Source organism: Bombina bombina, chromosome 6 (genome assembly GCF_027579735.1).
Source record: "Bombina bombina isolate aBomBom1 chromosome 6, aBomBom1.pri, whole genome shotgun sequence".
NCBI lineage: Eukaryota > Metazoa > Chordata > Amphibia > Anura > Bombinatoridae > Bombina > Bombina bombina.
The window spans coordinates 501,848,769-501,875,113 of NC_069504.1; the positions used below are offsets into that span (position 1 = coordinate 501,848,769).

At 39.7% G+C, this 26,345-nt stretch overlaps 1 protein-coding gene across 3 annotated transcripts in view; it reads right to left on the reverse strand.

Moving 5' to 3' along the window:
• The window catches only part of TRIP4 (thyroid hormone receptor interactor 4), a 238,059-nt gene that overhangs the window by 177,094 nt on the left and 34,620 nt on the right, over positions 1 to 26,345 (reverse strand). For 2 of the 3 annotated variants that reach the window (XM_053717376.1, XM_053717375.1), the window contains exon 8: positions 15,113 to 15,233. In XM_053717376.1, coding sequence (XP_053573351.1) covers positions 15,113 to 15,233 — 121 coding nt within the window. The remainder of the gene's footprint in view (positions 1 to 15,112; positions 15,234 to 26,345) is intronic. The other variant, XM_053717377.1, reaches the window with a different exon arrangement.

The window sequence follows — 26,345 nt, forward strand, 5'->3', positions numbered from 1 at the left end:
TCTATTTCTCCTCCATTGTGTCACATCTCACGCATCCAACCCCAGAAAGCTGTTCTCAACCTATAACTCCCTTCTACATCCGCCTGAATCCCCGCCAACTGCCAACCTCACTGCTCAGATTATTGCTGATTACTTCAAAAATAAAATTGACACCATTAGAAAATATATCTGCACCTCACACCCCTTAAACCCAGCAATCCTACCCACACCTCCTATTAACAAAACTCTATGCTACTTCCCTCCTGTAACAGAGGAAGAAGTCTCTGTACTCCTATCATTGACTCATCTCACAACCTGCCCACTTGACCCTATTCCTTCATAACTTCTTCCCTCTCTCTCTGCTTTACTAACCCCTATCCTAATTCATCTCTTTAACAAATCTCTCACGGCTGGCACATTTCCTGATACATTCAAGCATGCATCAATCATACCAATCTTAAAAAAGCCCTCGCTTGACCCCTCCACACCTTCTATCGACCGGTCTCCTTAATTTGCTTTGCTTTAAAATGATTGGAACGACTGGTCTATAATCGCCTAACTCAATTTCTCACAACTAACTCCATTCTTGATCTACTATAATCTGGTTTCTGCCCTAAACACTCAACAGAAACCGCTCTTGCTAAAGTAACAAATGACCTATTATCAGCTAAAGCAAAAGGCTTTACTTACTACTCCTTACTAATTCTTCTTGACCTGTCCGCTGCTTTTGACACAGTTGACCATCCTCTCCTCCTAAAAATACTACATTCATTTGGCATCCGAGAGAAAGCCCTCTCCTGGTTTGCCTCATATCTCTCAAACCGCTCGTTTTCAGTTTCCTTTAACAACATATCTTGTGATCCTATGCCTCTCTAAGTTGGAGTACCGCAAGGCTCTGTCTTGGGTCCCTTGCTTTTCTCTCTCTCTATACATCCTCCATTGGAAAACGTATAGCCTCCTTTGGATTCCAGTACCACTTATATGATGATGATATATATTTCCTCTCCTGATATCTCTTCCACTTTATTCAATAAAATTTCCAACTGCCTCTCTGCAATTTCCTCTTGGATGTCTTCACACTACCTCCAACTCAATCTGTCCAAAACCGAGCTGCTTCTTATTACCCCGACTTCGAGACATCCAACACCTGACATTTCTCTGACGGTTGGAGACTCTATTCTCAACACAGGTCCACTGTCGGGGTCACACTAGACTCAGAACTTACATTCAACCCACATATACAAGCGCTTACCAAATCCTGCTGTTCACACCTACACAACATTTCCAGAATTCCTCCCTTCCTTACTCAAAAAAACTACAAAAATACTTATTCATTCCCTCATTTTGTCATGCATTGATTATTGCAATCTACTCCTAAATGGACTTCTGAAACACCGCCTCTCCTCCCTCCAATCTATTATGAATGCTTCTGCTAGACTCATCCACCTAAGTAACCGATCTACATCATTTGCTCTGCCAGTCTCTACACTGGCTCCCCATACACACCAGAATAACATTTAAAGTATTAACCCTAACAAAGCACTCAACAGTCTAACTCCCAACTATATTTCCTCTTTCATCATGAAATATTCCCCATCCCTTTCCTCTTCGATCAACCTCTGACCTACGTCTCTCCACTCTTGTTATCTCTACGTCCCACTCTTCGCACATGCTGCTCCTGTCCTCTGGAACTCTTTACCCCGCTCCATAAGACTGTCTCCAATCTTGTATAGCTTCAGACGCTCCTTGAAAACATACCTATTCAGAGAGGCTTACCATCTCTCCTCCATCCCTCATCCAAACTAAACTAATACATGTACTGCCTGACTCACTGCTGCAACTACAACCGATGTGACAAGCTACCCCAACCTTATGTCTCTGCACCATAAACCTATAGACTCTGAGCTCTCTGGAGCAGGGCCCCTCTTCCTCCTGTACTAGATTTGTTTAGTTTTGTTATGTTTTGAATTTCATCACAAATTCTTGTCATTGTATACCCCTAACATTGTACCCAGCGCTACGGAATTTGGCGGTGCTATACAAATAAATTATAATAATAATAATACTTCTATTCAATCCCGTAAAGACACACTGTTGCAAAACTGTGTATATGAGCCATAAGACATATAATCACTTTCAGCTGTGTGCAACCTAAACAAACTGTTATTTTTTCAAATCGGTTTATAGTCTCACATGTATTGTTGCCACAACTTGGTTATTTGCAGGAATAAAATTGTTACAAAGTTCTTACTTATAACACTCTAGTTTCCGGGTGCATATAGAGTGTTAACTGTGTATATATTCAGCTGGGTGAGTTTTACACATACATTATTGAGTATTATGTTTCTCCTTAGTAGGTAAAGATATGTTCAGGTAACCTCCAAAACTTTCAGTGTTCCAGTATATTATATTGTATCACAGGTAAATAACGTGAAAAATATATTGGTGGTATCGAACAGACTTTATGCAATGGTAAACACATCAACCCAGGTTACTCACGGTTATCCGGCCCCACTATGCGGGCTGTTGGAAAGTGTTCAGGCACTCCTCCTACTCACCAGACAGCCGTTATCCAGTACAGAACTAGTAGCTTGAAAATCTCTGCGGTGTATCTCACACACCAAACAAGAATCCAATAATATCACAATTGCGAAAAAATAAGCAATCATAGACCGAGCTAAATCAACACTGTGTATTTATTGTCACATCGAAGAAAACAAAGGTTCCACCACTCCACACACAACAGCTACATCCAACGCGTTTCCTGCTGCTAAACAGCACTTCGTCAGGGATACTCACAGCTGTCTGATTGCACCTTTTATTCAGCTGCCACTCATTCCCAAAATTTAAAGGTATACTACCGCTTATACATTTAGCGGCATATTTGTAACCTATAAGCCATTCAATCTGGTGCATCAGTATCACATTACAATAAAATAACAATCTTAAATTTATATGTCACGAGTACATTGTATCTAAAAATATAGTTAGACTATTAACACATAAGGTGGGAAAAACAGCTAGTGCATTATAAACAAATACTTTTGCTGCATCCGCATTTTATATACCACTAAGCTATTACAGAGGTCACAAATATAAGGGCATATCTCAAATATAAGTATAGACACGTACTAGGACACAGCACAACATAATGGTAATTTATTACAATATCATAGATAACCTCTAGTTATAATAATATTTTGGATAACCTATCACTTTTGTTTATTGACGGTTTTATTTACATATTTATCCTCCTAGGGAGAAAGCTGGAATATTATTAACTATCGATTACACCTCAGTTACCTATATATAGTTTTACATCTGAATTCTCGTTTATGCCCAAAGGACTCCCTGTTTTTAAGGTATAAATCCAATATACTTCTCTCCTATTGAGCGTCTGAGACCTATTGCCACCTGTATTTAGTTTGGGCACATGATCAATACCTTGAAATGAAAATAAAGTATTAATATACTTTAGCTCACTTATATCAAAATTATCATTTCTCCTATGTTGGGCAAAGTGTTTCGCCACGGGTGTCTTTGGCACTTCACTCTCAAGGGACAACAGGTGCTCTCTCACTCTATCCTTGAGCATACGTGTCGTTCTACCAGTGTACTGAAAAAAGCAAAGTTTACAAGTGATAAGGTACACTATGTATCTGGAATTACAGTTAAGGTGATGGTTCACCATGTATATATTACCTGTTACTGTAGAGTTAAAAGTATCACTCCTAACCAGGTATTTACATGATTTGCATGGTGTGCCACCACATCTATAATTCCCATTTTTCTTTTTTAGCCACATTCTATCATCCTTTTTCTCTTTGATGGAAAAATTTCGTTTAAGATTATTTTCTATAGTTTCTGCTCTCCTTGATACACATCTAATCCCTTTATCTATGACTGTCTTTAGTTTAGGATCATTTTTTAATAGTGGGCTAAATTTCTGAATAATTTTACAAATTTCTGAATATTGCCTACTATATTTAGTGGAGAAAGTTAATCTATCCATACTTCCTGAGATTTTATCCTGTTTGTTTCTATCCTGCAGTAGAGATTTCCTGTCCATAGCCTTAACCTCTTCCATAGTTATTTCTAAATCTCTTTTCTTATAACCCCTATCCATCAGTCTGGTCTTCAAGATATTTGCTTGTACAGAATAATTTTCTTCACTACTACAGTTACGTTTCAAACGCATAAACTGGCCTTTTGGAATTCCCTTTTTCACACTATAGGGATGGCCAGAATCTGCTCTGAGTATGGTATTGCCTGATGTTTTTTTTCTGAATATTTCTGTTGTAATACATCCTTTATTTTTATCTCCTTTTATTGTCAAGTCTAGATAATCAACACTGCTCTCTGAGCAAAAAAATGTAAACCTCAAATTATTATTATTGTCATTTAAATATCCCATAAACTGTTCTATAGTTGAATCACCACTTTTCCAAACTATTAGCAAATCATCTATAAATCTAGTATAGAATAAAATACGATTTTGAAAAGGATTGCTAGTAGTAAATATTTTCTTAAGTTCAAAATAACCAAGATATAGGTTAGCGTACGAGGGGGCGAATTTCGCCCCCATCGCCGTACCCTGACATTGTACATAGAAGCAGCCCTCAAATAGAAAATAGTTATGGGTTAAAAGAAACTGAACAATGTCTACAATATATTCAATGAAGCAAGTCTCAAATTTAGTATACATATGTAACATTTCATTAAGGGCATTAAGTCCCTCCCTATGCGGTATACAAGAATATAATGATTCTACATCTATAGTTAAGAACAGAGATTCACTATCCCATCCTAGATCTTCCACCTTACGTAGTAGGTGTTTCGTATCCCTAAGGTAACCTGGTAAACTTTTTACTATGGGTTGTAGAAATTCGTCAATCCATCTCCCTAGATTTTCTCCTATGGTTCCTATGGTGGAGATTATGGGCCTCCCAGGCGGTTTTGATGCACATTTGTGAACTTTAGGGAGATGTTTAAATACAGTTACTGTAGGGCTGTCATTTATTAAGCATTCTGCCTGTGCTTGTGTCAAATATCCCTGGTGAACACCCTCATCTAACAATATTTTTAACTCATTATTAAAACGCTCTGTAGGGTTATATGTCAATTTGTGGTATGTATTTTCATCTGATAGTTGCCTTTCAGCTTCCAATACATATGCTTCCCTATCTTGTACCACGATAGTGCCACCTTTATCAGACTTAGAGACCACTATGTTAGTGTTGTCCCTAATTTCTTTTAGTGCTTTTCTTTCCTGGTGAGACAAATTATCCCTTTTATTCCTTTTTGTGTGTATGTCTTTTACTTTTGTGTTATAAAATTGTGTCAATTCTTCTTCTACCACTGCGTGAAATACTTCAATTAAATCCCCTCTTGCATGTATAGGATAGAAACTACTTGTGTGTCCTATCTTTTGTGTAGAGCTTGGAATGCTTAAATTATTAGGATCATATCTCAAGCTTTCACTACTTAAGATCCTTAAGCTATTAGTATCACACAATTCATTAAATGTAAGTGAATCTATATCTGTGCCCATTATATTACTCTCAACTGTACCCGTATCCACTATCTCACTATCATAAATGGAAGATGGATCCTCATTAAAAAAATGTCTTTTTAACGTGACCTTTCGCACAAACTTATTGAGGTCAACAATGGTATCAAATAAGTCCATATTTCTTGTTGGAGAGAAACCCATTCCTTTCGAGAGTGCAATCTTCTGTATGTTGGTTAATGGGACCGATGACAAGTTTATTATACTCTCTAATTCTGATCCTTCTTTTCTTTCGTTGCTCTGGTCAACCTGCTGGGGTATTTCGCCTTCTGATCTTCTTCCTTCTTCTTTTTTATTAAAAATTCGCCCCCTCGTACGCTAACCTATATCTTGGTTATTTTGAACTGAAGAAAATATTTACTACTAGCAATCCTTTTCAAAATCGTATTTTATTCTATACTAGATTTATAGATGATTTGCTAATAGTTTGGAAAAGTGGTGATTCAACTATAGAACAGTTTATGGGATATTTAAATGACAATAATAATAATTTGAGGTTTACATTTTTTTGCTCAGAGAGCAGTGTTGATTATCTAGACTTGACAATAAAAGGAGATAAAAATAAAGGATGTATTACAACAGAAATATTCAGAAAAAAAAACATCAGGCAATACCATACTCAGAGCAGATTCTGGCCATCCCTATAGTGTGAAAAAGGGAATTCCAAAAGGCCAGTTTATGCGTTTGAAACGTAACTGTAGTAGTGAAGAAAATTATTCTGTACAAGCAAATATCTTGAAGACCAGACTGATGGATAGGGGTTATAAGAAAAGAGATTTAGAAATAACTATGGAAGAGGTTAAGGCTATGGACAGGAAATCTCTACTGCAGGATAGAAACAAACAGGATAAAATCTCAGGAAGTATGGATAGATTAACTTTCTCCACTAAATATAGTAGGCAATATTCAGAAATTTGTAAAATTATTCAGAAATTTAGCCCACTATTAAAAAATGATCCTAAACTAAAGACAGTCATAGATAAAGGGATTAGATGTGTATCAAGGAGAGCAGAAACTATAGAAAATAATCTTAAACGAAATTTTTCCATCAAAGAGAAAAAGGATGATAGAATGTGGCTAAAAAAGAAAAATGGGAATTATAGATGTGGTGGCACACCATGCAAATCATGTAAATACCTGGTTAGGAGTGATACTTTTAACTCTACAGTAACAGGTAATATATACATGGTGAACCATCACCTTAACTGTAATTCCAGATACATAGTGTACCTTATCACTTGTAAACTTTGCTTTTTTCAGTACACTGGTAGAACGACACGTATGCTCAAGGATAGAGTGAGAGAGCACCTGTTGTCCCTTGAGAGTGAAGTGCCAAAGACACCCGTGGCGAAACACTTTGCCCAACATAGGAGAAATGATAATTTTGATATAAGTGAGCTAAAGTATATTAATACTTTATTTTCATTTCAAGGTATTGATCATGTGCCCAAACTAAATACAGGTGGCAATAGGTCTCAGACGCTCAATAGGAGAGAAGTATATTGGATTTATACCTTAAAAAACAGAATTTATGTTTACCTGATAAATTACTTTCTCCAACGGTGTGTCCGGTCCACGGCGTCATCCTTACTTGTGGGATATTCTCTTCCCCAACAGGAAATGGCAAAGAGCCCAGCAAAGCTGGTCACATGATCCCTCCTAGGCTCCGCCTTCCCCAGTCATTCGACCGACGTAAAGGAGGAATATTTGCATAGGAGAAATCATATGATACCGTGGTGACTGTAGTTAAAGAAAATAAATCATCAGACCTGATTAAAAAACCAGGGCGGGCCGTGGACCGGACACACCGTTGGAGAAAGTAATTTATCAGGTAAACATAAATTCTGTTTTCTCCAACATAGGTGTGTCCGGTCCACGGCGTCATCCTTACTTGTGGGAACCAATACCAAAGCTTTAGGACACGGATGATGGGAGGGAGCAAATCAGGTCACCTAGATGGAAGGCACCACGGTTTGCAAAACCTTTCTCCCAAAAATAGCCTCAGAAGAAGCAAAAGTATCAAATTTGTAAAATTTGGTAAAAGTGTGCAGTGAAGACCAAGTCGCTGCCTTACATATCTGATCAACAGAAGCCTCGTTCTTAAAGGCCCATGTGGAAGCCACGGCCCTAGTGGAATGAGCTGTGATTCTTTCAGGAGGCTGCCGTCCGGCAGTCTCATAAGCCAATCTGATGATGCTTTTAAGCCAAAAAGATAGAGAGGTAGAAGTTGCTTTTTGACCTCTCCTTTTACCAGAATAAACAACAAACAAGGAAGAAGTTTGTCTGAAATCCTTTGTAGCATCTAAATAGAATTTTAGAGCACGCACTACATCCAAATTGTGCAACAAACGTTCCTTCTTTGAAACTGGATTCGGACACAAAGAAGGCACGACTATCTCCTGGTTAATGTTTTTGTTAGAAACAACTTTCGGAAGAAAACCAGGTTTAGTACGCAAAACCACCTTATCTGCATGGAACACCAGATAAGGAGGAGAACACTGCAGAGCAGATAACTCTGAAACTCTTCTAGCAGAAGAAATTGCAACCAAAAACAAAACTTTCCAAGATAATAACTTGATATCAACGGAATGTAGGGGCTCAAACGGAACCCCCTGAAGAACTGAAAGAACTAAATTGAGACTCCAAGGGGGAGTCAAAGGTTTGTAAACAGGCTTGATTCTAACCAGAGCCTGAACAAAAGCCTGAACATCTGGCACAGCCGCCAGCTTTTTGTGAAGTAAAACAGATAAAGCAGAAATCTGTCCCTTCAAAGAACTTGCAGATAATCCTTTCTCCAAACCTTCTTGAAGAAAGGATAGAATCTTAGGAATTTTTATCTTGTTCCATGGTAATCCTTTAGATTCACACCAACAGATATATTTTTTCCATATTTTATGGTAGATTTTTCTAGTTACAGGCTTCCTGGCCTGAACAAGAGTATCAATGACAGAATCTGAGAACCCTCGCTTTGATAAATTCAAGCGTTCAATCTCCAAGCAGTCAGTTGGAGTGAAACCAGATTCGGATGTTCGAACGGACCTTGAACAAGAAGGTCCTGTCTCAAAGGTAGCTTCCATGGTGGAGCCGATGACATATTCACCAGGTCTGCATACCAAGTCCTGCGTGGCCACGCAGGAGCTATCAAGATCACCGATGCCCTCTCCTGATTGATCCTGGCTACCAGCCTGGGGATGAGAGGAAACGGTGGGAATACATACGCTAGGTTGAAGGTCCAAGGTGCTACTAGTGCATCTACTAGAGTCGCCTTGGGATCCCTGGATCTGGACCCGTAGCAAGGAACCTTGAAGTTCTGACGAGAGGCCATCAGATCCATGTCTGGAATGCCCCACAATTGAGTTATTTGGGCAAAGATTTCCGGATGGAGTTCCCACTCCCCCGGATGAAATGTCTGACGACTCAGAAAATCCGCTTCCCAATTTTCCACGCCTGGGATGTGGATTGCAGACAAGTGGCAGGAGTGAGTCTCCGCCCATTGAATGATTTTGGTCACTTCTTCCATCGCCAGGGAACTCCTTGTTCCCCCCTGATGGTTGATATACGCAACAGTCGTCATGTTGTCTGATTGAAACCGTACGAATTTGGCCTTTGCTAGCTGAGGCCAAGCCTTGAGAGCATTGAATATCGCTCTCAGTTCCAGAATGTTTATCGGGAGAAGAGATTCTTCCCGAGACCAAAGACCCTGAGCTTTCAGGGGTTCCCAGACCGCGCCCCAGCCTACCAGACTGGCGTCGGTCGTGACAATGACCCACTCTGGTCTGCGGAAGCTCATCCCCTGTGACAGGTTGTCCAGGGTTAGCCACCAACGGAGTGAATCTCTGGTCCTCTGATCTACTTGTATCGTCGGAGACAAGTCTGTATAATCCCCATTCCACTGACTGAGCATGCACAGTTGTAATGGTCTCAGATGAATTCGCGCAAAAGGAACTATGTCCATTGCCGCGACCATCAAACCTATTACTTCCATGCACTGTGCTATGGAAGGAAGAAGAACAGAATGAAGTACTTGACAAGAGCTTAGAAGTTTTGATTTTCTGGCTTCTGTCAGAAAAATCCTCATTTCTAAGGAGTCTATTATTGTTCCCAAGAAGGGAACTCTTGTTGACGGAGAAAGAGAACTTTTTTCTACGTTCACTTTCCACCCGTGAGATCTGAGAAAGGCCAGGACAATGTCCGTATGAGCCTTTGCTTGTGGTAGGGACGACGCTTGAATCAGTATGTCGTCCAAGTAAGGTACTACTGCAATGCCCCTTGGTCGTAGCACCGCTAGAAGGGACCCTAGTACCTTTGTGAAAATTCTTGGAGCAGTGGCTAATCCGAATGGAAGTGCCACAAACTGGTAATGCTTGTCCAGAAAGGCGAACCTTAGGAACCGATGATGTTCCTTGTGGATAGGAATATGTAGATACGCATCCTTTAAATCCACCGTGGTCATGAATTGACCTTCCTGGATGGAAGGAAGAATTGTCCGAATGGTTTCCATTTTGAACGATGGAACCTTGAGAAACTTGTTTAGGATCTTGAGATCTAAGATTGGTCTGAATGTTCCCTCTTTTTTGGGAACTATGAACAGATTGGAGTAGAATCCCATCCCTTGTTCTCCTAATGGAACAGGATGAATCACTCCCATTTTTAACAGGTCTTCTACACAATGTAAGAATGCCTGTCTTTTTATGTGGTCTGAAGACAATTGAGACCTGTGGAACCTCCCCCTTGGGGGAAGCTCCTTGAATTCCAGAAGATAACCTTGGGAGACTATTTCTAGCGCCCAAGGATCCGGAACATCTCTTGCCCAAGCCTGAGCGAAGAGAGAAAGTCTGCCCCCCACCAGATCCGGTCCCGGATCGGGGGCCAACATCTCATGCTGTCTTGGTAGCAGTGGCAGGTTTCTTGGCCTGCTTACCTTTGTTCCAGCCTTGCATTGGCCTCCAGGCTGGCTTGGTTTGAGAAGTGTTACCCTCTTGCTTAGAGGATGTAGCACTTGGGGCTGGTCCGTTTCTGCGAAAGGGACGAAAATTTGGTTTATTTTTAGCCTTGAAAGACCTATCCTGAGGAAGGGCGTGGCCCTTACCCCCAGTGATATCAGAAATAATCTCTTTCAAGTCAGGGCCAAACAGCGTTTTCCCCTTGAAAGGTATGTTAAGCAATTTGTTCTTGGAAGACGCATCCGCTGACCAAGATTTTAGCCAAAGCGCTCTGCGCGCCACAATAACAAACCCTGAATTTTTCGCCGCTAATCTAGCCAATTGCAAAGTGGCGTCTAAAGTAAAAGAGTTAGCCAATTTGAGAGCATGAATTCTGTCCATAATCTCCTCATAAGAAGAATCTTTATTGAGCGACTTTTCTAGTTCATCGAACCAGAAACACGCTGCTGTAGTGACAGGAACAATGCATGAAATTGGTTGTAGAAGGTAACCTTGCTGAACAAACATCTTTTTAAGCAAACCCTCTAATTTTTTATCCATAGGATCTTTGAAAGCACAACTATCTTCTATAGGGATAGTAGTGCGTTTGTTTAGAGTAGAAACCGCCCCCTCGACCTTGGGGACTGTCTGCCATAAGTCCTTTCTGGGGTCGACCATAGGAAACAATTTCTTAAATATAGGGGGAGGGACAAAAGGTATGCCGGGCCTTTCCCATTCTTTGTTTACAATGTCCGCCACCCGCTTGGGTATAGGAAAAGCTTCGGGGGGCCCCGGGACCTCTAGGAACTTGTCCATCTTACATAATTTCTCTGGAATGACCAAATTCTCACAATCATCCAGAGTAGATAACACCTCCTTAAGCAGAGCGCGGAGATGTTCCAATTTAAATTTGAATGTAATCACATCAGGTTCAGCTTGTTGAGAAATTTTCCCTGAATCTGAAATTTCTCCCTCAGACAAAACCTCCCTGGCCCCCTCAGACTGGTGTAGGGGCATTTCAGAACCATTATCATCAGCGTCCTCATGCTCTTCGGTATTTTCTAAAACAGAGCAGTCGCGCTTTCGCTGATAAGTGGGCATTTTGGCTAAAATGTTTTTGATAGAATTATCCATTACAGCCGTTAATTGTTGCATAGTAAGGAGTATTGGCGCACTAGATGTACTAGGGGCCTCCTGTGTGGGCAAGACTGGCGTAGACGAAGGAGGGGATGATGCAGTACCATGCTTACTCCCCTCACTTGAGGAATCATCTTGGGCATCATTTTCTCTAAATTTTGTGTCACATAAATCACATCTATTTAAATGAGAAGGGACCTTGGCTTCCTCACACACAGAACATAGTCTATCTGATAGTTCAGACATGTTAAACAGGCATAAACTTGATAACAAAGTACAAAAAACGTTTTAAAATAAAACCGTTACTGTCACTTTAAATTTTAAACTGAACACACTTTATTACTGCAAATGTGAAAAAGTATGAAGGAATTGTTCAAAATTCACCAAAATTTCACCACAGTGTCTTAAAGCCTTAAAAGTATTGCACACCAAATTTGAAAGCTTTAACTCTTAAAATAACGGAACCGGAGCCGTTTTTATATTTAACCCCTATACAGTCCCTGGTATCTGCTTTGCTGAGACCCAACCAAGCCCAAAGGGGAATACAATACCAAATGACGCCTTCAGTAAGCTTTTTCTATGTATCTGAGCTCCTCACACATGCATCTGCATGCCTTGCTTCCCAAAAACAACTGCGCAATAGAGGCGCGAAAATGAGGCTCTGCCTATGATTAGAGAAGGCCCCCAGTGAAAAAGGTGTCTAATACAGTGCCTGCCGGTTATTTTACATAATTCCCAAGAATAAAATAACTCCTCAAAGCTATGAAGTATTAAAAATGCTTATAAATCAATCGTTTTAGCCCAGAAAAACGTCTACCAGTCTTTAAAGCCCTTGTGAAGCCCTTTATTCTCATTTAATAAAAATGGCTTACCGGATCCCATAGGGAAAATGACAGCTTCCAGCATTACCACGTCTTGTTAGAAATGTGTCATACCTCAAGCAGCAAAAGTCTGCTCACTGTTTCCCCCAACTGAAGTTGATTCCTCTCAACAGTCCTGTGTGGAAACAGCCATCGATTTTAGTAACGATTGCTAAAATCATTTTCCTCTTACAAACAGAAATCTTCATCTCTTTTCTGTTTCAGAGTAAATAGTACATACCAGCACTATTTTAAAATAACAAACTCTTGATTGAAGAATAAAAACTACATTTAAACACCAAAAAACTCTAAGCCATCTCCGTGGAGATGTTGCCTGTACAACGGCAAAGAGAATGACTGGGGAAGGCGGAGCCTAGGAGGGATCATGTGACCAGCTTTGCTGGGCTCTTTGCCATTTCCTGTTGGGGAGGAGAATATCCCACAAGTAAGGATGACGCCGTGGACCGGACACACCTATGTTGGAGAAACAGGGAGTCCTTTGGGCATAAACGAGAATTCAGATGTAAAACTATATATAGGTAACTGAGGTGTAATCGATAGTTAATAATATTCCAGCTTTCTCCCTAGGATAAATATGTAAATAAAACCGTCAATAAACAAAAGTGATAGGTTATCCAAAATATTATTATAACTAGAGGTTATCTATGATATTGTAATAAATTACCATTATGTTGTGCTGTGTCCTAGTACGTGTCTATACTTATATTTGAGATATGCCCTTATATTTGTGACCTCTGTAGTAGCTTAGTGGTATATAAAATGCGGATGCAGCAAAAGTATTTGTTTATAATGCACTAGCTGTTTTTCCCACCTTATGTGTTAATAGTCTAACTATATTTTTAGATACAATGTACTCGTGACATATAAATTTAAGATTGTTATTTTATTGTAATGTGATACTGATGCACCAGATTGAATGGCTTATAGGTTACAAATATGCCGCTAAATGTATAAGCGGTAGTATACCTTTAAATTTTGGGAATGAGTGGCAGCCGAATAAAAGGTGCAATCAGACAGCTGTGAGTATCCCTGACGAAGTGCTGTTTAGCAGCAGGAAACGCGTTGGATGTAGCTGTTGTGTGTGGAGTGGTGGAACCTTTGTTTTCTTCGATGTGACAATAAATACACAGTGTTGATTTAGCTCGGTCTATGATTGCTTATTTTTTCGCAATTGTGATATTATTGTATTCAATCCCGTAAACAGACTGGGGAGACATAAAATCCATTTTTTTTCATTAATGATTCAGATATCATACAATTTTAAGCAACTTTCTAGTTTACTTCTATCTTTAAATTTGGTTTATTTTCTTGGCATCCTATGTTGAAGGACAGCAATGTACTACTGGGAGCGAGCTGAACACATCTAGTGAACCAATGCAACAACCAATCAGCAACAAGCTCCCAGTATTGAATTAGCCAGGTAGGCTCGAGAAGCAAAGCTTTTCAACAAAGGATTCCAAGAGTACAAAGCAAATTGTATAATAGAAATAAATTGGAAAGTTGTTTAAAATGACATGCTCTATCTGAATCCTGAAAGTTTAATTTTACTTCACTGTCCCTTTAACCCTTTGAGTGCTAATGACGGCTCTGAGCCGTTAGAGAGTTTCTCACTCTGGTGCTAATGACGGCTCAGAGCCGTCATGAGCACTCTCCCACCTTGAGGGAGATCTGGGGGCTCCTAACCGCTCCTACCCCGGCAATCGAGCCTGTAGAGTGATAGGCATCGCCGGGCATTCAGGTGATGCTCAGTGACGTCACTGCGCAACTTTATTTATACTTAACAATGTTAAGTATAGGAGGAGGGGGCATGCTGCTTAGAAGCCTGTATCTCAGGCATCTAAGCAGCTACAGATCGCATTACCTTTCCAACAGTGTAAGTCTTGGGGGTCTATAAAAAATAAAAAGGTAAAAAAAAAAGTTTTCAAAAATTAAAAAAAATGTAAAAAAACATAGAAAATATTAGCACCCAGGTGGGAAAGTGCTTAGCACTCAAAGGGTTAAGGAATGCTAAAATAACCTGTAATGTGGTTAGAAATTCTCTTTTTTGAGAGAATGACAATTTATTGACATTGCTACCAATAAAAGTAAATATGTTTCTTTGTTCCATACAATAATTAACCAAGGGATTTAATCTCTGCTAGTTGCATCATAAACTGATCTTTTTAATCAATGGCTGCTGGAGAGTAGTTGTTCCAGAGGACTGGAGAAACGTAGCATCTCTTAATGAAATAGACCAATTAGTTTGACTTCAGTAGTGGCTAAATTAAACGGATATAAAAACCCCAAAATCTTCTTTTGTGATTCAGACAGAGCATACCATATGTTCATGCTCTATCTGAATTATGAAAGAAAAAGTTTTGAGTTTCATATCCTTTGATGGGAACTCTAAAAAGAAAGAATTGTGTCTCTCATAAACTCAAGGCACTCAGAGGACCAAACACAGCACAGTTTTTCTGTAGGAAAATTATCCAGACAAATAGAGTAATCTAGTTGGTCTCTAACTGAAATGATAGACCAGGGTGGAACAGTAAATGTAAGACACCTGGCAAATAAACTGCATCTTTAAGTTCATTTCAAACCATCTCTTATATTAAAGGCATAATTCCCTAGCCACAACTACTCACCACTGGAGGGGGTAGCACCAGGCTGGGGTTCACCAAATGAAAATCCTGGGATCTCTCTCCCGATGTCATGGATGGCTTCACCACAGTCCCTGATTGAACAGAATGGATAGCCTCATCCAGCCTGCCAGAACAATGCAGAGAAACCCAATACAAATTAGACAGCTGAATATACAAAATAAAATGCTATATAATAGCACTCTTACCAAAGTGTATACATAGCATTACTAGGACATTCCACTGAAAATTTAAACTTGAGCTTTTCATGCATATGAAAGAGTAACAACTGAACATGAGGGGGGAAACAAAAGTTTATAAAGGAACGCAAGTCATATTTTTTCTTTGTTTTTAAATGTAGTAAACAAATGTTATTTTGTATGCTTTTGGAGGAGTATTCCTGTCCAACAACAGAACTGTTTAAGTTACCCTTACAAACCACTGAGCATAATTTTTAATGTGACGTGGAAATCAAAATTGTTCTTTCACGATTCAGACAGAACATACAAACTTGACATTCTGCTACTATAATCAAATTTGCTTTTGTTGAAGTACATACCTAGGTAGGCACAGGAGCATGCACTTTATGGAACACTATATGAAAGCAGTTTTGCCACAATGTCTTTAATAATGTCCGGGGAAAAAGGAAAACAAACAAATTCCAGACCCGCTCCTGCCGTGGTGTAAAAAAGGGGGGTTCTTTATTAAGAAAGATTAAAAAAACGCTTAATACACTAAATACAAAAGACTACTACACAAGTAAGCAACAACTGCTATCCTTAAAAACAAGCAAAAAAGCTACGACCAGGGGCCGTATAATGTCACGGACGCGTTTCAGGTTTCCCCGTAATCATAGTCACTCATACTATGCCTCCCTCTTGCTTTTAAACCGTAATGTACAGGTATAAGCCACATTTTGATCAAGGCTGCCAATTTCTAAGTAAAGAGCACAAGACAGTGTTAATACAAAGCCAATGGAAGCCACAAATCCTTAACTATTCTCCTTAGACCTGATATAAACAAATATAGTCAAAAATACATTGCAATTATTCTGTAATATCTATAAAGCCAACTACCAATTCAATGGCACCGAAAGTTAATAGCCCTAGTTTTATTTTAAACTTTAAATTTTAATTTATTTCCTAAAGTACAATATTAGGTTCCTATATGGTTAAAAAATCATCACCCTGTATGTACATTCATTAATGTTATTTTAAACATATATGTGTAAAATGTTTCTCACCTGGAGCACAAATATTATTGACACCCCCAGTACAAATATCTTTGTCAATATAATTTACAAGATGGGGATAAAGGGCTAAATTCCTAAGGTCCTATTAGAACTATAATTATTTGTAAAGGGACATTATGGAATGTTTATAAATAGGATGTTGTTAGACACATTGTTCAAATACTGCGGTCATCTAGTGCTTAAAAGTGTATAACAACTGCTACCATAGAGGTTTTAGAAATATGCAAACTCCTGAGCCTACCTACTTCCTTTCCAACAAAAGATACCAGATTAAATGGATAAATATCTATTTCCTGCTAGTTTCATTATCAATGTAATAGGTTTATGGACTAAACTAGTTTCATCATACAGCATATGCTGTATGTTTACTCCGGACGATACCATTGGGCTCTCACACACAGTATCAAGACAGTGAACCTGTACTCGGAAGTGATTCACCCTAGGAAACAGGAGGTGGACGAACAGAGAATCAATGAGTGGAGACGGCATGTTGTTGAAAAGCGAATTTGCAAGCGGTGAAGGAATATCGCTGTTGTGAAGGACTGTAAGCACCTATCCAGTTTATGTACCATCCCTATTTTACCTTACAAAGCTTGAGGGCGATTATCCGTGAAGAGGCTTCCTAGTGCTGTTACGCTGTTTGTTGAAACTGTAAACTAGTTTCATTCAAGAATAATTTTAACATTGCCACTATCTAACCTTGACTCACTATGACAAAATATGTTCAGCATCACTTTCAATTGAATATATATTAAACAGTATGAGATTGTAATATAAAATGCTAAGTTATGTATAGTTAAAAACTGCCAGTACCCAGTTTACTAATAAATGTGTCTTTTTTCCCTAAAACACCCCATTTTCTGTAGTGTAGTGCCCCCCTCAATACACTACCCCCCTCCCTGATTCCTTTACAAATGTTTTATTAACCCTCTCCCCCACTCCCTCCTTACACACTGTAAATGTATGCGCTTCCAAGCCCCACCTCCCGCGCAATACCAGACACACAGGAGCCGGATAAAGCAACAGCGATGGGCCGCCCACCCATCTCCCTGCTATGGCTCTGTATGATGGCTTGTGACCATCCATCTTCTTCTTAAATACAGTCCAGAGGTATTCAATAGGGTTCAGGTCTGGAGATTGGGCTGGCTATATGAAAAAGAAGAAATGGAGGCGCTTCATAGGGCGAGTATGTTAGGAAAAGTGAAATGCTGCAAGTAACAGACAGATGGCAACTCACGTGTTTGCAGGCACACCCAGTGGTGCCCCCAGCGAGACAAACCCGGGTTATTTCAGGAAGCTTGAGTGGAAACAGATCCCCAACACAGCATCAACACAGTTTTGCAGAAAGGATTCCTGCAGGGTGTCAGCTCAATTAGCTGAATGTGCAAACAGTTTAGCCAGACAGGCTGGAAGGCAGTGCAAAAGAGCAAAAGGTTACCAATTAGGCAATAAAAGGTGATAAAAAGTGTTGCTGAGATTGTATATAAAGTATACAATAAAACGATAGTTCCAGTTGAAAGGGGTTTATTTAAAAGCAACGCATTTCTCAGTGGGTATACCACTGTTTCATCAGATTGGGCTGGCTATGACAGGGTCTTGATCTGGTGGTCCTCCATCCACATCTTGATTGACCTAGCTGTGTGGCATGAAGCATTGTTATGCTGGATAAAACAATCCTCAGCGTTGGGGAACATTGTCAGAGCAGATGGAATCACATTTTCTTCAAGGATAACGTTGTATGTAGCTTGAGTCATGCGTCCTTCACAAAGCTAAATCTTCCAACTCCAGCCTTGCTGAAGCACCCCTATATAATCACTGATACCCCTCCAAATTTCCCAGTGGTTGCAAGACACTGTGGCTTGTACGCCTCTCCAGGTCTCTTCCTAACCATTAGACAAACAGGTGTTGGGCAAAGCTGAAAAGTGGACTCATCAGAGAAGATGACCTTACTCCAGTACTTCTACTGTCTAATCCTTATGATCTCTTGCAAACATCAACCATGGATCCTCTTTACTTTATATCTAAAATGTTTGGGGCTTGGTAAGGTGTCTGAAATTTTTTTTATTTAAAAATAAGCAAAATTATGCATTTTTACAAAAACATTCCCAGAAGGGCTATATAAATGGATTGTCTACAACAGTGTTTTTCAACCAGTGTGCATTAGTGTGCCGTGAGAGATCCTCAGGTGTGCCACGCAGACTGACAACAGTGTGACATATTTTTTAAACTTTGTTTGTTTTTTACTCCCAGTGCAGGGGTAGTTTGTAGGAGGCATGGCATAACAGCACAATACATACAGTATGTGTGTGTGTATGTGTATATATATGTATATGCTGTATTAGGCTACAATGTGTGATTTTTTAAAAATTTTGGGATGGTGGTGTGCCACAAGATTTTTTAATGTAAAAAAGTGTGCCACGGCAAAAAAAAAGGTTAAAAATCACTGGTCTACAAAACATTTATTCGAAGAGTGGGCCAAAATTCAATGTGAGAGACTGATAAAGTCATACAGAAAACCATTACTTTAAGTTATTCCTGATAAAGGTGGCTCTACAAGCTATTGACTCATAAGGTGTATTTAGTTTTTCACACATGGGTTTTCACAGAGGCTTCTCCTGGCAACCCTTCCATACAAACCATACTTGTTCAGGCCTGAAGAGTCTGAGATGTAACTCTTGGGTTTTTTTTGCAAATTCTCTGAGCATTGCATGATCTGACTTTTAGGTGAATTTGCTAGGACATCCACTCCTGGGAAGATTTGCAACTATCTTGAATGTTTTCCACTTGTGAATAATCTTTCTCACAGTAGAATGATGGACTTAAAATTGTTTGGAAATTGCCTTATAACCTTTCCCAGATTGATGGGCAGCAGCAATTGCTTCTCTAAGACCACTGCTGATGTCTTTCTTTCTTGGCACTGTGTTAACACCTGAATGCTCCAGACCAGCAAACTGCTAAAACGTCAGCCTTTATAGAGGAGGTCACACCTGCTGATGATCAATAATTCAAGAGCTTTTGATCAGCAGCACCTGGCTGCTACTTAGCCTCTTAATTCCTATGGAAGTAGTAAAGGAGTTTTTCACACATGGCTTATCCATTTTTGCTTTATTTTTGTTAAATAAATCATGACACTGTGTAATTTGTCATGTTGATGTTTAACTGAGGTTGTATTTACCTAATTTAAAGACTTGCGAAGGATCAGATGATTGTTTATATGTTCTGATACGTAAAAGCATAGAATTTAAAGAGGGTGTACTTTCTTTTTCACATCACTGTAGATTCCTCGTGTGATTTACTCACCTATGTGTATTGCTATTTCTACAACAAATGATATCTAAAGAATAAAAGCAAATGAAATAATAGAAGTAAATTGGAATATTGTTTAAAATTCCATTCTCTATCTGCATCATGAAAGAAAATGTTTGTGTTTTATGTTCCTTTAAGGTCTATAATAGGCATTAATTGACACTGTAGGTAGAAGTGTGCTAATTGATTTCAAATTGAAGGTAGGTACCCTTAGAATTTTTTTTTAAGGTGTTCAAGTCTAGGATGGTCTAAAAATCCTTTCATTCTTAGGAGTAAAAACCTTGAGCTAGTTGTGAGACAGATACAGGGACAAACACTGACATATCCTCCAGGTCCTGGACACAGTGGAAAAATGCAGCCCCCTTTGCAGATTTCTGGATACACTTTAAACCTTCAGCTTTCAGGCAAATTTAGCTAACCCCTAAGCCATCATAGGACGTTTCCCAAATGGGATTCAGGTGTGCTGGTCATGTAGGACTATGCTTCTAAGAGAAGGAAAACTCCCTATCTCTTGAAGGACAAAAGGAATAAATTCAGATATCCGGACTATTTTTTCCTGATGAATTCTGAAATACATAAACTTATGCATAAAGTAATACAAAGGTGATACTATACACATACAAAAATACTAAACAATACGTACATAGTTAGCATGTACTTTGGCCTGACTGACTAGACAAGCACTGCATATAGAAAAACAGATACTTGAAAATCCATGTCCAGAAAAAGCAGAGACTGCATATACTTTTACAAAGTGAGTGAATACACTATGTACATTGATCATGAATATTTTTCATCAGCAATGTTCAGTATCTGCATAATAAAACCTATGTGCATAGATGTACACTACACACATAGGGCTAGATTACAAGTTGAGTGCAAAATATTGTTTCCTCAAAAGCGATATTTGCGCTCAATTTAGTAATACTAGAGCACGCAAATGTGCGCTGCTATTACAGGTGAGGTGCTGTCAGGGTGCCAGGAATAAGACTGAGACGAGAAGTGCAAAAATAACCACACCTTTATTAATAGCAAAAAATAATAAAAAGTCCACAAAACAAATAACAAGCCAGGAATCAAAACCAGAGCTGGTAGTCAGACGAGCCGAGTCAGCAGCCAAAGCAAATAGTCAGACGAGCCAAGTCAGGAGCCAAAGCGAGTAGTCAGACAAGCCGGAATCAAAAACAAGGAGAACAGCAGAGTCAGGAACAAGCCATGGATCAGGAACCAGGAGGGACGTCAGACAGTCAGGTAATACACAGGAGCTCTCAGAAACAGGTCTGAGACAACGCAAGGGCAAAGCATACTGAACAGAGGCCCATTAAATAATAAGTGATGACATCACAATTCTGAGACTGAATCCTGTCTCACACTGATGATGTACACCAGTCTGGCTATAAAAGAAAGTGCAGGAAATGAGGAGCATCACACAGTATGCACCAGAGTCAGCAAGAGAGGTGAGTAAAATGGTTGCCAGCAGCACATGGAAAACAAAACAGGGAAAAAACCCTGACAGTACCCTCCCATCAACAACCCATCCCCCGCGGGAGGACAAAAGTCTTATTGGGGAAAATGGGCATAGAAGGCACGGAGGAGGGCGGGAGCATGAACATCAGAGGAGGGAACCCATGAACAAGAGTCAATAATGCTGCTGACCTCTTACTCCTCATGGTTGTCAACAAAGATAGGACAGGGACAAGGCAACACAACACAGTGGTAAACCGATTACAAACCTATGGTTTCAAGAGGGAGACATGAAAAACATTGGAGATGCGCATTGCAGGAGGAAGGTCTAGAGCGTAGGCCACAGGTTTGACCCGTCGGAGTATTCGAAAAGGACCAACATAACGGGGAGACAGTTTATTGGAAGGCACACGAAGGTTCAAGTTGTGGGAGGACAGCCAAACTCTCTCATCAACCTGGTAGGAAGGCGCGGGCAGACGCCTACGATCGGCCTGGAACATTTGGCGCTGCATAGAAAGATGAAGGCAATCCTGAATTGGCACCCACGTGGAACGGAGTTGCCGGAGATGCTCCTCCAAAGCCTGAGACACGAATGAATCGGCCATCAAGGATGGTTGAAACCCATAATTCGCCATGAACGGGGATAACTTGGAGAAAACATTAATAGCACTATTACAAGCAAACTCTACCCAAGGTAACAGTTCAGACCAATTATTGTGGTGATCTGAGACATAGCAACGGAGCAATTGTCCAGAGCTTGATTAGAATGTTCCGTAGCCCCATTGGATTGAGGGTGATATGTCGAGAAGAAGGAAAGCTGGATCCCCATTTGAGCACAAAAGGAACGCCAAAATCTGGAGACAAACTGGCTACCCCGGTCCAACACTATCTTCTTGGGTAACCCATGTAAACGGAAGACCTCCCGGGCAACAATTGAAGTAAGCTCCTGAGCGGTAGGCAACTTCTTCAAGGGAATGCAAGGTGACATTTTAGAAAAACGGTCAATCACCATAAGGATAACAGTATTGCCATTGGAAACAGGGCGCTCAACAATGAAGTCCATGGAAAGATGTGTCAAAGAACGCTCACCATTAGCAATAGGTTGAAGAAGACCCACAGGAAGAAATCGAGGAGTCTTATTCTGTGCACAAACTGAGCAGGAGGCAACATACGCAGCAACATCAGAACGAAGACCTGGCCACCAGAATTGTCGAGCGACAGACCAAATCATTTGGTTCTTGCCTGGGTGACCTGCGGCTTTAGGATAGTGGTAAGTGTGCAAAAGTTTAGTTCGAAGATTCTCAAGAACAAAACACTCACCACTAGGTTTCTCAGGAGGTGCATTGGTTTGTGCAGCCAGGATCTCCTCCCCCAAGGGAGAAGTCAAATTAGTACGTATGGTAGCCAAAATATGGTCAGGAGGTATAACTGGAGTAGGTACAGACTCCTCCTTGGACAGAGGTGAAAATTGTCGAGAGAGAGTATCAGCCCTAACATTCTTACTACCAGGCAGGTAGGAGACTACATAATTAAACCGAGACAAAAATAGCGCCCATCTGGCCTGTCGGGGCGACAAACGTTTTGCTTCAGATAGATAAGTTAAATTCTTGTGGTCAGTAAGAATGAGCACTGGCACACTAATACCCTCGAGAAGATGCCTCCATTCCTTGAGTGCCAAAACTGTGGCCAGTAATTCCCTGTCGCCAATTTCATAATTGCACTCCGCTGGAGACAATTTCTTGGAGAAGAAACCACACGGATGCAAGAAACCATCAGGCATAGGACGTTGAGACAAGAGGGCACCTACTCAAGTCTCAGAAGCATCGACCTCAAGAACGAAAGGCAGGACAGGGTTAGAATGAGCCAGAACTGGATCGGCAGCAAAGGCAGTCTTAAGACTATCAAAGGCCTTAATGGAAGTAGGTGACCAATGGAGTGGATCATTCTCTTTACGAGTCATGTCTGTGATAGGTTTGACCAAGGAAGAAAAGTTTTTAAATTAACTTTCTATAGTAATTGTCAAACCCCAAAAAACGTTGAATAGACAGAAGACCAACTGGGCCAGGCCACTGCAGATAACTTGTCAGGATCCATGGAGAACCCTGCAACGGCAATAACATAACCTAGGAAGGTTACTTGAGTCTAATGGAACTCACATTTCTTGAGTTTACAAAACATGCCGTTCTCACGTAGTCTCTGAAGAACCCGTGTAACATCACAACGATGAGCCTCAAGTGTGGGTGAGTGTATGAGGATGTCGTCTAAGTACACCACAACACACTGTTGCAACATATCTCATAGAACATCATTAATAAATTACTGGAAAACAGCAGGAACATTACATAGGCGAAAGAGCATTACAAGATATTCGTAATGCCCGCTCCTGGTGTTAAATTCCGTTTTCCATTCGTGGCCCTCCTTGATCCTAACAAGATTGTATGCTCCTCTCAAATCAAGTTTAGTAAAGACCGTAGCTCCCTTGAGGCGGTCAAAGAGTTCTGTAATGAGCGGAATAGGGTAAGCATTCTTAATGGTAAGACGATTAAGACCCCTATAATCGATGCATGGTCTTAACTCGCCACCCTTTTTCTTCACAAAGAAGAAGCCAGCCCCTGCAGGAGAGCAGGATTTGCGGATGATCCCCCGCAACACAGCATCGGCAACATACTCCTCCATAGCACAATTCTCTGCAACAGACAGAGGGTAAACCCGGTCCCGAGGAGGAATAGCTCCGGGTTGCAGGTCTATGGCACAATCGTAAGACCGGTGAGGAGGCAATGTACTGGCACACACCTTGTCAAAAATATCTAGGAACTCTCGGTACTCCTCTGGCAATTGAGATACCGAAGAAGTGCACAAGACTTTAACTGGTTTCCGAAGACAAGTGGAAATACATATGAAACTTAAAGTAGAGAGAAACTCTAACTCAACAGACTACATATATAGCACTCTCCTCTCAAAGAAACCAATTTGAGAACTCATCATAAATGGGAATCCTTTAGTGCACAAAAAACTCTTTCTATACATGTACATACTTCATATAAAAGAAATATAGAAAAATAGTAGTACATGTACAGAAGATTATAGCACAGATTAAAGAACCATAGGATATTATCAATTACTAAACACAAAGATCTATTCATATCCCAGAAAATAAAAAATAAAATCTCTTTTTAAGAATTAGGATACTGTAACTATCGGAAGCAATATGTAATATTCAAAATCTAATCACCATTCTCACAGAACACAATTTTCACATTATCACTTTGTATATTATCTAAAACACTTTTAAAGACTTATTCGCTTTTAATTAAGTTATATACACAGGATCAAAGTTAGCTTCACAAAACACAAGGGATATTATTGTGTTAGACTTTCACTCAATAATAGGTACTATCATTTAATAACATTGGTGTATATTTAAATAAAGAAACTCTTCCAAGAAAGGGTATTGGTATCCTTGAATTACTGTAAGTCACACTGTTTGATGAACACTCCCTTAAAAAAATAACACTATGCTTACTGGCACAGTATTTTCAAGCACAGTTAATTTCACAAACTTTAAACAAATACACCACTTATTTTATATTATTTTATTTTTCACTAGTTCACTCATATATAATCCTTAATGTTTATTTTGATATAGAGCACAGCAAACTTTAAGAGTTAAAACAGAATGTTACATAATTAATGATTGTCTTACACCATATGCCCAGAATAAAGAGATACCTTAGAGCAAAGAAAAGTCAGATGACTACAAGCTCAGTGCGTCTGACATTGAATAATAAATATACAAAGAAGGTACCCAGGGAAACAAAGCAATGGGAATCAACATTGTAATATTCAATATATGTTTTCCTTTACTCACAGGCCTTAGTAAACGGATAGATAATGTTGGAAGGAATCCAATAGTGTTTTCCAACCCGTTTAATATACCACATCGGCATATGAATAGCAACTAAATCACCACATCATGTAGTTCTCGTCAGTCAAGACATGGTGGTCCAATAGGAAGCAACCATTTGCAAGCAGGAGGATGACGTCATCCGAAAGGAGGGACCTGATACTTTTCAAATACCCAGCGGCGCACTCACCCTTTGAGAAAGCCGTTAGGGCGAAACATGTTAGGGACGTTAGGGAATTGGTGAGGAGTCCTGGAGCTCCTATATTTTTAGATTAGCCTTAGAATGCTGCAATAATAAACCTGTCTTAACTTATTAACTTACTAGTCAAAGTAGGCAGATTGTCACTGCCAGATTCCAATAACATTGGACCACATTTGCTTAATAACCAACAGACAGACTCATCTGGTAAACAATACGAGAGTAATATACTCAGGAGTGGGGCTCAATCTGGAGCAACCATTTGACATAGATTGTCGATTTTATACTTTATCTTATAAACCAGTAGTGTAAATACTAATTACTATTAGAGAATCTAACTAATACCGGGGAAGAGTGCATGTACTGCACCGGCTAAAAACCGAGCAGGGAGATTTATACCAGCGGTAGCCTGCAATCTGTATGTGTGCTGAAACTTGACAGCGTATGAGACTGAATGAGCTGCGCCTAAACCCAACCAATGAATATCCCTCTTATACATCTGAAAAACAAATATTATGCTTCAAACATAAGTTTATAACTAGCTTGTGTTATTACTAATAATATTTTATACTATACATAAATCCATTAGCTACAACTGAACTATTATAGCTTATTTTCTGTATGAGTGCTGAATTTTTACTTATTTAAGTGGGCACCGCTCCAATAAAAGGTACAAAAATCTTGCGCCAAACATATGTACTTATAATAAGTGTGCCATACTTTGAGGGGATACTGCTCAAATATATATGTTATATAAGTGTTGCACCAAACATATAAGCTGATAACCAATGTGCTGAATTCTGACTCATGTTAGTGGGCACTACTCCAATACATGGTACATCAATGGTATGCAAGACATAAGAACTTATAACAAATGTGCTGAACTCTGTCTCATTTTAGAGGGCACGGATCTGATACATGCCACACAAGCGTAACACCAAACATAAGAGCTGGAAACAAATGCGCTGAATTCAGACCTAGCTAAGTGAACATTGCCCTAACACACGGAACACAAGTACAGCGCCAAACATATGACCTTAAAATAAACCTATGTAATAACTGTAGCATTGTCTCAATTCATAGGATATAAGTGTCATATCAAACATAGGAGCCT